Genomic DNA, 12,499 nt, shown 5'->3' with positions numbered 1-12,499 from the left:
TGACTAGCACATATATCTTCTATAATGTGACTTTACCGATCGCCTTTACAATTCTAAGTTGAATGTAAACATGCTAATAACATGTCACTATGTGGTACGCTCTGAATACAGTTAGGTAAGGCACTGTATGAACAGTAAATAGACCTAAAGACAGTTGACAGACGGCAAACCGGTTTTTGATTGAAAAAACCCATTGGTGCTATATTTAAATTGTAGACTATACGAAGCGAACATAATTAAACTTCCTTGTTCATTTTCATTTTCAATTTAGAAAATGGGCGTTAAATCATTACCTGAACCTAAATAGCATCGTCCCTACGGATATATGGGTGGTTAGCAAGACATAACCAGTCTCCTAGGTTGTATGTATATCTTGGTGTTGATGAACCTGTGCTATATAGAAAACACTAATATTAATCAGTCATTTTTGGAGGTTTATTCAGAAGAATAGATAAAAGTAAAAGTCCAACTGTAACTTGTAAATGCGTAATGTATATCAACACAAAATCGCAAAAATATATTACAAATAGAATAAAAAATAAAAAAATACCGAAGACCTCGACCATGCTTATTGAATTGAGCATTTACTATAATTGTCATTTTCTTTTACAACGTAAGTCGCCCGATGATTAAGTGACTGCCTTCTTAAGGATTAGTCGCAGAAATGTAAACAGTTTATAAATTAAATACAAATATAGCCATGTTTCAACCAAGAGTCTGGGTCGAATAGTCGAAGTATTGATTTGCTTGATTAGTGTTCAAAGTAGGTCGCCTAAGTCTTATCCTATATTAATGACGAAATAAGAAATTTTGACACTTTGTGCTGGTTAATTTACAGTTAACAACAGAGGACGAAATGACCTTGTGATATTTGGTATTTGTGTCTACATTGGTGAATTTGTTTAAAGGTAAGTGTATTCCATTACAGAGAATCTGGCCTGGTTATAAAAGCTGTATGAATCAGGTGGCCTGGTCATATATATATATATAAATATGATACCTCTAAAGAGGTGAAAGCGATAGGGAGGTGCTAAGACACTCTTTGTATTTGTTATATATATATATAGCGATAAATAGTTTTAAATTTCCATGTGACGGTAAAAAGATAAACATCTAAAGAGTTGAAAGCGCTATTGAAGTGCTAAGACACCCTTTGTATTTGTTTTATATCTATAAACAGTTCCCTTGATTAACCTCTAAAGAGGTGAAAGCGCTATCGAGGTGCTAAGAAACTCTTTGTATTTGTTAGAGGTGAAAGCGCTATCGAGGTGCTAAGAAACTCTTTGTATTTGTTATATATATATATATAACATTTGTATGGGTGTGAATGTATGTACAATTTATTTTGCTGATATACGTAACCCAGAAAATGAGTTTTGTGAAAGCCAATTTAGTATAATTAAAATAAAATCTATTTTTAAGAAATACAAAAAAACATGAATTCTATTATATAATGTTTACTCTGTGAGGTATATAATTTAAGAAGTTTATGAAAAGAGAGATAATCCTTCTCCATTGATTTGTATTAATATATATGGGTGTGAATGTATGTGAAATTTATTTTACTGATATACGTAACCCAGAACATGAGTTTTGTGGCATTTGTAACTGAAGTGGAACTTATTTGAGTAAATAGATAAATAGCTTTTGGATAACTTTTTGCAACTCTCTTTCGGTGAAATTGAATGCAAAAATAGTACTTTTTGGTATGTTTTTAAAAGATGTTTGTCATTTATTGGCGAAATATCATAAAATGCATCCTGTAATCAACTACCATTTCTTTCTTTCGAAATACGTAATTTGTAGCACCGGTTCTAATAAAAATTCTTCTCTCCGTCCTCCTTTTCCCTTTCCTACTTCCTTTCCTTCCTTCCATCTCTCCTCCCTCTCTATTACTTCCATATATTATGGTTAATCAATGGCTTAATAAGATATGAAAATTTTGTGAAGCCAATTTTAGTATAATTAAAATAAAATCTATTTTTAACGAATACAAAAAAAAAACATAAATGCTATTATTATAATGTTTACTCTTTGAGGTATATAATTTAAGAAGTTTATGAAAAGAGAGATGACTCTTATCCATTATTTGCTTCTTAAATGTTTTGTTAATGAAAATCTGCTTGTTTAACGTTTATCGTGTGCTTATTTACGACAGATTCAGCTGGGACTGTTTGTTCTGAAGCCGTTACAGATGGAACCACCGGTAATAACTGATTTCTACCTAAATTTCCCAACAGAAGGTTTCGAAAATATACGTTCTCAAAGGTTTTTGCAAACAAAATCAAACTGGTAGAACTCGGGATGAACGACATTCCAAAGTCGTTTCAAAGTATATGACATTTCCGTTTGATTTATACGTATGTGTGTTGGTATATTAATATAAAATGTTGTTTATAAGGACGTCGTTATAATGTAATATTATCTTATATTGATTTTTCTTCACAGAGGAGTTTAAAACACTATTCTTCTATTAGCCTTTTTCAGTAAAACATGGTTTTACCGACAGTGTGCTAAAACCTGGTTTTATACCAACTTTACCGACACATAAGTTGACCAATACCTCACTCTACTGTCACATACATTAACCGATATCTGACTTTACCAAATTAATAATAAATAAATAAGTTCACGAAAAACTGACTTACCAGAGGTATGATTTTAGGCCATTGTGTATATCAGACATAATTGTAAGGTCCTCAGGTATATTTGTTTCTCTTCAGCGTTAGAACCCCGGCGTGCTGATAGCTGTGGTTCTTCTCCGAAAGTAACTCGTGTTGCATCTCTTAAAAGGGTCTTAATAGTTGGTTGTATGCTTTATCTAGAGTCACGTTCATCAAATATATAGAACGCTAGGCAGACACTTTAAGAATTGATCACTGAATGTCTGTCTTATAAATATATGTTACCATATATTAGGATATTTCTGCGGGGATGATATATTTTCGATTTCGTTGGTCTATAATTAACGTGGTCGCGGTAATATGATCTATAGAAAATATGATAAGTGTAAAATTTAGCCGCGATTTTAAACTTCATAATCGTTATGTTGTCATGAAATAGTAAGTATGTGGTTGTGGCGATTCATATACAAATGTACATAATAGGTTATATCCCATCTAATAGTTTTGTTGATGATGTTTTTAACAGTATACACGTTCTTGGTGTGCTCAATATGCTGTCAAAAAGCCTTTCCTTGTATATTTGAAACTTTATATGTCGAGTGTCCCGTCTCTGTGCTAAAACACCGCGAAAATGTAGTTCTTTCATATGTCTAGATCGCGAAATTATAGTTCGTCTAAATAAAATTTTCCAAATATCGGTCAAAATCGTGAAAGTTTCAGCCCGCGTAAATAACACGTTTTACGATAATACTTAAATATTCCATGGAAATAACTGAAGTACAACTGGGCCGAGGTATATTCGTTGAGTCTTATGGTTCGAATCCCGGTCTATAGTTCCGCTAATTTTTAGTTTTAAAATTAAACCGTTATTGATTATTTGTTCTGTTGTTTTTACGTAAAGTCGTTATATTCCTTTTAGAAATGATTCATCATAGATAAAGTCTTGCCGGTAAAATGTCGATTTCTAGTGCATAGTTACAGTTTTTGGCAGAGGCACGGGTATCTTTAACAAATTGTTATTTAATATTGTTTTTTGCAGTACTGAACATGTGTGAAGATGTTAATGCCATCGGTGAACACGTGGTTATAGACACGTACGGATCGTCTGTGTACAGAAAAGATGGCGGTAGTATCAGCTGCTCCTGTATGGCGACACTGACGGGACTTTCCGGCGGAACGATGACTACTGTTGGTTTTGGATCTGCCCAGTCGTTATATCCTCCGTCTGGATGTGGAAGCAGCATTATCATATCAGCGCAAGTAGCAGCTTTCTCAGGTGTTATTTTAAACACTTACTTGTTGGAAACACTATAATTAACGCTGTTCAGACAAATGATACAGTTACTGTTGTATGGCAATATGGACTCAGTGGAAGTATGTCAGAATATTGTCTCTCACTAACGGCAGGTGAGTCGTATTTATGTAAACGATTAACAGTGTTGAAAAAGTTTAAATGAAAAGCAGAAACACGTTTCCCGTAATAGCAATAGCCTGATATACATGTACGTTACTATCTTGTTTGTTTCTTCCTCGTTTGTTTGATATTGTGAACGAGTTGTTTTATGGTTTTAACTACAATATCTAACACAGGTTCATACAGATACCTTTATTTACATTATTGATGTTTGTTCTGTACATGAATCTACCTATAGAAAACAACTGCCATTAGACCATGAATACACTATAAATACAACGATTCACGTGAAGTCGATCAGCTGATTTCATACACAATGACAAATCATATTACTACGCAAAGTACCGTTTCTGAGAAGAGTTATCTCCCCTTCTCCGAGATAATGTCGTTGCGAGAAATAATTATAAACATTACAAAAATCATAAATGGTGCACTATTTAAATATATATAAGATATATATTTTTCGTTTCAACAATATCAGCTGATCGGCGGAAGTTGAACATTTGAAGTTTGTGTGTAGGCTGAAGTTCTGGCTGTTCCTTTTTATAGTTTTCTGTCCGATACTAATATTAAAAATAATAAATATACAAAAAGAGTTGTAACTTTTTTATTGTACTTCACCGTAACGTAAATGTATGATTTGAATGGGTTTTTTTCATGTACATTGCGGCAATGAATAGCAGTAGCTGATCTACATATCTTCTGAGGAGGATTGACGTGCTCCACAGGACATGTAGATCAGCTACTGCTATTCATTGCCGCAGTGTACATGAAAAAAATCCATTCGATCCCTATATCAATGCACTATTATAAATAATTTATACAAGACCGTTAAGAAATGTTTACAGGCATATGTAATTCGGGAATCAGTCGATATGTTTCCCCCAAATTTCTATTCCCCATCCCAAAGAGAAGGTAGACATTTATTAAATGCGTACGTCATACTGTTTCCCGAAATGTGTTAAGATGTTGCATGTTATACATTTTACCGAAAGTTATTGTTAAGTGATTTGTGTTATTCTTCTATTTATGTTTCAATTTCAATTTCAAGTTTCATGCTTTCAATCGGATATGACCTTTAACTGATATAATCTATACAGCACATTATTGAATTTTGTCATGTTCTGGTATTTTCATTGAATATTTAAAAAAAAATTAGTTACAAAGAAACTACTCTTTGCTTCCATCCAATTCACTTGCACAAGGTCATCCCCATCATTTGTGCAAGTTAATATTTGGAGCGTTGCAATATCGATACTAGGTCTTTAAGTTTGATATCGGATGTGACCTTTAAGCTATATAACGTACTTTCTAGTATTTTATCTTTTACTAAGTTGCACACATTTAACTTGGCTTACACATATTTCTATTTCAAATGGTAGGTCCGGGGTCTTCGTTGTCCACAACATGTCTCACAATTTCCAGTCCAATGGAGACAACGACTGCCAGTCAGTCTAGGACAACAACCAGTCAGTCAGGAGAGACAACCCTTCCGTCAAGGGAGACAACCACCCAGTCAAGAGAGACAACCACCCAGTCAAGGATGACAACCACTCAGTCAAGGGAGACAACCACATACAACAGCACTAATTCTGGATCGACAACATTAGGACAAAAGTGCGCTCAACAAAACGATTTACAGCAATGTTATCCATTAAGTATGTATTTCAATTCATAACTGTTAGCTATTAAATAAACTTATATTTTCAAGTGAACTTTTCCCACTATATAATAAGATATAATATAATATATATTTGCCTTCTTGCTTGGAGAGACAGTAGGGACAACAATTAACCTGTTGTCTCCGTTGTAACACATTGTGTCTCTTTATATATCGTTCTCTGCGAAGTATACTCATGGATAATTCTTTCGTCTGTGATCAGAGCAATTTAACAGCTTTAGGCGAGGGATTTAACTTTATGTATGGTTTCTGACATTCTAATAAATAATATGGATAGTCGTCGAAAAGGGGGTCTGCGTTCGATTCCCTGATCGGACATTAAAAGATATGGGGTCACCTGCCAAACCACGTGGGTTTTCTTCATGTACTCCTTCCAGGTTTCCTTCCACATTAAAGCCCACGTGCGCTAACGTGCGGGCAAACAAAATTGGCTAATAAAAGTTAAAATATTTTTTTTATGTTACTTGTTAAATAAATGAGATTCCTTATTGTGGACAATGATTGAACATGTCGATCTAACTCATAGTTCAGGTGGTATACTTTTTATGCAACAAATTTAGCCAATATTTGTGTTACAGATAACAACAATATGTATATTTTCCAGGTGCTGTAGTCGTCCCTCTAGTAGTAACCTCACTACTGATTACTGTAACCATGGTAGTCCATTTTATCCTTTATAGAAAGTAAGTAACATGGTACAGAATTATGTTACTTATCACATATTTCCTTTGACGTTAACAGGCTATCCTTCATAGCACCATTTAGAATTGATCTATTTACTTTTGTGCTATATATTTTGCCTGTAAATGACTTTTTGCCCACCAAGGTAAAACTTAACGATATCAACAACCGTAATAAGCTTGACAATCATATTTGCAGAAGACTTGCACTCGTGAAACAGCCAGAGTATACTGAAGCCGTCATGACGTCACCAAACCCTGTCCATTATGACAGTCTAGATCTCTCCCGGGTGGAACCTCCCAACCTGTACGCCGACACCTCTACTCGACAGATGTACGTCAATACAGCGATGGAATCATAAATACCACATATTCATATTCTGTACACCAGAAGTTCACCCCAAATCCTTTCATCCGACAAACGAAATTCCATGGTGGTTTCTGTTTTATACCATGGTTTATATATATATAGGATATGAATGGTCTAAGTGAAGTTTTGTGTATTACTTCTGCACAATGTTTCATCAGATCACAAAAATGAGACGACTGTTTTGGGGATATATCATGTTCATAGTAAGTATTTGAATCTCTTAAGTAAGTAGTGTATTGCTTTATGAAATAACATCGGACAACATTTTCTTCTAAGAAATACGTAAAAATAATAATGTTTAATCGAAAGGTGGAATCAATTATTGTAAATGATGCATACATTGATTATGAATAACGTTACTTAACGAATATTTCTACATAGGGACAGACATGGCGTGTCAGATAACGTAAAAGGAAGCGTAGTAATACAATGAAACAATGAAAATAGTTCAACATTGTTGATTGGATTGCATGGATAATGCTTGTTACTCATTACGAAATTTTAGAATGAATATAAATATTTAAATTGGCAATGTGTGTTTGCTGAAAAGTTTTACAAACAATTTGTGACTTTATTGTAATTTGTTTCAAAAATGTATTTAGAATATATATAAACTTGTACATGTTTGTACATTATTGTTACTTTGATTCCTAGTCAGCCCTAACTTCTTTCGTGTATTACAGATTTAGTCAGTTAATGTACAGCAAAAACTCGTTATAATGCCACCATTATTCCAGAGAGGTTTTGGCATTATAAAAGGGCTTGACAATAGATTGAGGGAAATGTGAAATATGTTTGCAGTAAACGAGGTGGCAAATGAAATGAGTGGCATTTAATCGAGGTTTCACTGTTCATGTTGTGTATGGTCGACAGACGTCCCTGCAGGTAGGGCGTAATAATTGTACCTGCTGCCCCCATTGCATGATCGTAGGCGACTAAATTTGGGATCTTATCTTTTCTCTTCTTTCTAAACAACTTTCTTCTTCCTAATGCCTCACTTTTGGCCTTCAGTTGAGCGTTCGCCCCCTGTGAGGAAGGCTTTGGGTTCTGTCCCCTGACCGAGACATACCAGAGTCTGTAAAAATGGTAGTTTCTACTCCTGCTTAACGCTCAGCAATTGACGAGTGGGACGACTGGTTCACCCGTTGTCAGTATAATGTGACCGGGTGGGGTGTCCTGCTGGGTGTCTTCGGCAGTATGTTTCAGTGAGGTACATGTAGCACTATAAAGTCGGCACCAGTTCCGCGCTATCACAAGGAAACAAACACGAACATATCGCAGCCTCCCAAAAACCATTCGCATACACAACACGCATGTATCTTGCACGCAGGGGAGGTCGTCCTTAAATGACCATAGCTGTTGTTGATAGGACGGTAAACAATACTAAACCAAACCAAATCAAACTATGTATGGTCGACAGAAATATGAACTTGTAATTTTCTACTGTTAATATTGTTTGTAAAATAAATAAAGTTTGTAATTTCTTTCGTTTATTTACGTAGCAAGTGTATCATGACCATTGTTACAAAGCAATAAATTGGGGAAATATGGAAGTGATAGGGTAAACAAGTAAAAAAGAAACACACCACAGCATCAATACACAAAAACAAGATAGCAACTCAAAGGCGATCTATTTTACCATCGATATGTTTCTACAGAGGGTTTCTGATTTTTCCTTTTAGTTTTGATATAACTGATGTCTATTGTTGCTTCTTCCTATCGGCTTTGAGTTGAAATTCAGTGCTCCATTATGATAAATGTTTAGTTCTATTTGACCTAGGTACATGATTACGGCATTGATAACAAAGTAAAATTGCTGGTATGACTTAAACAAATTTTTCTATTTTGCCCTTTTTTAAGGCAGAATATTAAATAAAGATATTTGGAATAATGATATAATGTATTATATATATATATACCATAAGCGTACTTGAAAATATAGCAGCAAGTATGTGTTTTTTTCTTCTTTCTGTGAGGCTGTAAGCTGCCAACTGCTATATTTGAGATATATATTCTTCTGCCGATCAAAATGACAAAGTATCACGTTGAAATGACGACACGTATCAGGACGTCAGAACACAAAGACTGATAATTTTGAACTCAAACGACCTGCTTTAATGCATTTGTAAGTCATTATTTCCTTTAGTGGAGCAGAGATCCTCAATATTGAGAACTTCACGCACTGACATCATTTAAAAACAAATTCTGTTTCATTATAACACTATATCGTTGTTATTACGTGTATTTACCAAGTCACAGTGTTATATAAACATACAAGAAACGCTTCTTAGTTGATTCGAAGCTAAAAAGAAAAAGTTAAATTGTCACAAAATACCTGATACATAGTACACACATCTGTGGTAGCAAATAATCCGGTGGAATATTATGTATATTCGTAACCAAGAATGAAAAATTGTGAATATTTAAATTAAATGGTAATATTTGCTATAAATCTTTAAAATCAACTAATCACAATGAGTGTATCATATAGATAGTATAGTTGCATCTGCAGATTCAGATATGGTGCAATAGAAATATTAGATGTCGTCCCCAAAGTTGAACAATTTGATGAAATATATATTACATATCTTTGTGAACTTTGTGACTTACTAATAATTTAATTCGAAGACATCGCCTACTAGTATTATAAATACAGTTGCATGTTTGCTTGTCTAACGTAACTTACGATATATATCTTTATAATCACGTTCCTAAACAGAATTAATTGGCGACATAATCTACGACATACATATTGTTATGTAGTGTTGTTTGTGCATTCATCTATTATGTATTACATCGCTAGTTTACTTATCATTACAAAAGCAGGTTATGAATATGATCCCATAGGCAAGGTGTTTTGGTTTGGGAGCTCATATTTCTATTTGCTTCTGTATTTCAGTATGTTACGAGGATAATTTAAAAAAAATCATTGATTATACAACATGTACTGGCATATGTTAGATATTTCTTCCATAACTTGACTATTACGACCACCTTTACAATTCTATGTTGAATGTAAACATGCTGATTCACATATCACTCTGTGGTTCGCTCTGAAAGCAGTTAGGTACGGCACTGTATTTACAGTAAATTACTTAAGATATTTTTGTTGACATAAAACCAAATAACAGTTGACAGACGACAAACCGGTTTTAAATCAAAACAGTGATTTCTTTTAAGATATAGAAAATGGGGTTGAAATCATTACACGGACTTAAAAAAGCATCGTCCGTACAAAATTATACAGAGATTTGAGAGGTTAGCAAGACAAACCCAGTCTCCTATGATGTATAAAAAATGTCATGGTTTTTATGAACTTGTAATATTACGGTAACACTGATATTATATTAATATTTTGTTTAAGGTTTATTCCTGAGAATAAAATTAAAGGCTTCAACCATAACTGTAACTTAGTTATATTGACAGATATTTATATTTGGTTTATCTCGAAAAGCATATTATTTATTTACACGAAATTGCAAAATATAATTACAATAGAAAAATCAAAATACAGAAAGTACTGGTAAAACAGATGTTCTCTTATTTTAGGAGAAGGTGATAGTTCGAAAAATATTGCTTGCCATGTTTGTCCATTTTTGTCTACAAATACATTATTGTTACTCTAGAGAGGTGTCTACTGTGTAGTTTAATTAATATATAATTACAACCTAGATAACAAAAATGGTACCTGCATCTATATGGATATATATGTTTGCCATAAGGCTACCCTCACCCAATATTTGAGCATAGATTGCAGGCATTGTTTCCAAATCTGGATCTTGGCAACTTGGTTTTGAAACCGACCGATCAAGTGGGATTCTCAATGTCACGGACAAAAATGTTCAGAAATAGGTTACAGAGAATTTTCAAAAGTAGGACAGCTACCTTCCGTTTTGAGTTTGTAATATAACAACAATCAAAGCAGGTACGGTTTTGTATGGGGGCACGTAATCTTTAAGTGGTGTACCTTTATAATAGTGGACCAGTTGGTATATATTATTCGTTCAACATAGGATATAGAATGCGGTTTCAAATTCTATGCGGATCACAGTGACGTCATGACTTCAGCAAGTATTTTTTTCTGTTATTCTAATCCCCGATACTAATTTTTATTAATCTCAAATAAACAAAAAAAAGTAACATGACCACATTAGCTACTTGAATGAATGATACGGTGTCACATTGGTAAGTAGGTCAGGCTAAGTATAGGACACCCGGATTTGGTACACTGCACACTGGCTTACCTTTATATATACAAGTCCACACATAAAGGATGCACGATTACTGAAGACGTTATGTGAAATGACTTTGTTACAAAGTAATTTGATGGCCTCATATAAATACAACGTTATACAACTCAAAGGTATACAATATGAAGTATATGTAAAACAACACGTCATGCATTATTATGAAGTACTTATCAATCCTACATAACTCAGTTCAAGTGGCTGTTTAAAAAAGAGGCCAGTGTAATACTTTATTACGCTAGCGGCGTAAAACCTATCAATTAATCAATCAGTTTCTTTAAAAAAAATCTGGGCGCAAACATGTCTTTTTCAGTTATAATAAACTTATTTATTTTACAACAAGTATGAAACAAGTTATTTCTTGTTGGCCCGGATATTAGCGCGTGGGGGTCTTAGTGTGAGAGGAAACCGGAGTACCCGGAGAAAACCCACGTAATCGGGCAGGTGACCCAAACCTTTTCACGTCCGATCGGGGAATCGAACCCCGGCCGCCTTGGTGAAAGGCAAGTGTGCTATCCACTGCACCACCCGTGCATATTAGGCCTATCGTCCTGATTGTACATAAAAAGCGATATTGATATGTGATTATAAATCAATTGTTTATCCAAAGCAAACATATTACGATATTATCATAATTAATAAAAATAAGTTTTAAAAGGAAAATATACATCTTTATTTAGTACACTGTTCCCCCAAAAAATAAACAACTATCCTGATGCACGCAATCCCCGCTATCACGGAATATCAATTTTATCCAACACCTACTGAGTCGCGCAGTGCTACACCACTGCAAAATAAGGTCACATTCCAGTTCCCCCAACACCCGAGTTTGGAAAATATACAAGCGATAATGGACAGCTGCACACCGGTGGGTAATTCAATATATACGTCGGCTACCTAGATCTACTCTGCAACAGTCGCTAACTGTATATTAAAAGTAGTCCGCTTCTTGATACATACCTCGGGCAGTTGTGCAGTATACATGTGTATTCACACTTTGACATCATTTTCTCTAGATAAGTGATGGTAGATAAAGATACTGAAGTTTAGCCTTTCCTAGTCTTATAGGACTCACACAACTAAATCAGCCAATCAGCAAGTGTTTCATACGTTTGAAATAAGTTCCGGCTAATTACTGGGCCACTGAAGGAGTTTAATAAGGAACTGATGACAGATTTTTAGATAAATGAAATGTTCAGGTATTTAACTTTTGAAAAATATATACGTTTGATATATTTCCATGTCTGTGTGCGGATTTGCACAGGGGCAAAATGTCTGGGGGCGTTTCTGTTTTGGGTCACCGGTTTTGCTTGTAAACTTCCGGTTGTCAACTTCTTGGCGCTGTGACACTCCAATATGCCACTAAACCTACCAAAAAAGTCATTTTGTAGCCTTTGCAAGGTATGTATTTATGAATCTAGACAGTTGTCACTAGTTTTGAACTTCAAATATTAAAGTTATTAGCTAAAATGTTTGGTAATAA

General features: G+C 34.4%; 1 protein-coding gene and 1 long non-coding RNA gene across 2 annotated transcripts; both read left to right on the top strand.

Moving 5' to 3' along the window:
- Positions 1 to 716: 716 nt before the first annotated feature.
- Positions 717 to 3,683, top strand: LOC110452969. Its single transcript, XR_002463241.1, has 3 exons — positions 717 to 908; positions 2,159 to 2,206; positions 3,664 to 3,683. It is a non-coding gene; the product is annotated as an uncharacterized LOC110452969 (long non-coding RNA).
- Positions 3,684 to 5,424: 1,741 nt separating this feature from the next.
- Positions 5,425 to 7,253, top strand: LOC110452968. Its single transcript, XM_021501749.1, has 3 exons — positions 5,425 to 5,696; positions 6,324 to 6,402; positions 6,599 to 7,253. Exons 1-3 carry the CDS (start codon positions 5,468 to 5,470, stop codon positions 6,759 to 6,761), a joined length of 471 nt encoding a protein of 156 aa, XP_021357424.1. The 5' UTR covers positions 5,425 to 5,467; the 3' UTR covers positions 6,762 to 7,253.
- Positions 7,254 to 12,499: the final 5,246 nt, after the last annotated feature.

Source organism: Mizuhopecten yessoensis, unplaced genomic scaffold (genome assembly GCF_002113885.1).
Source record: "Mizuhopecten yessoensis strain PY_sf001 unplaced genomic scaffold, ASM211388v2 scaffold7021, whole genome shotgun sequence".
NCBI classification, from domain to species: Eukaryota; Metazoa; Mollusca; class Bivalvia; order Pectinida; family Pectinidae; genus Mizuhopecten; species Mizuhopecten yessoensis.
The sequence above is the reverse complement of the archived record's forward strand: the minus strand, read 5'-3'. Positions and strand labels throughout refer to the sequence as shown.

Excerpts from the sequence above, each read along its gene's own strand:
- LOC110452968 (XM_021501749.1), top strand. The coding sequence starts at position 5,468 with ATGGAGACAACGACTGCCAGTCAGTCTAGGACAACAACCAGTCAGTCA. Across the intron at positions 5,697-6,323 it reads ACAGCAATGTTATCCATTAA|GTGCTGTAGTCGTCCCTCTA; the intron begins GTATGTATTTCA and ends TATATTTTCCAG. Across the intron at positions 6,403-6,598 it reads CATTTTATCCTTTATAGAAA|AAGACTTGCACTCGTGAAAC; the intron begins GTAAGTAACATG and ends TCATATTTGCAG.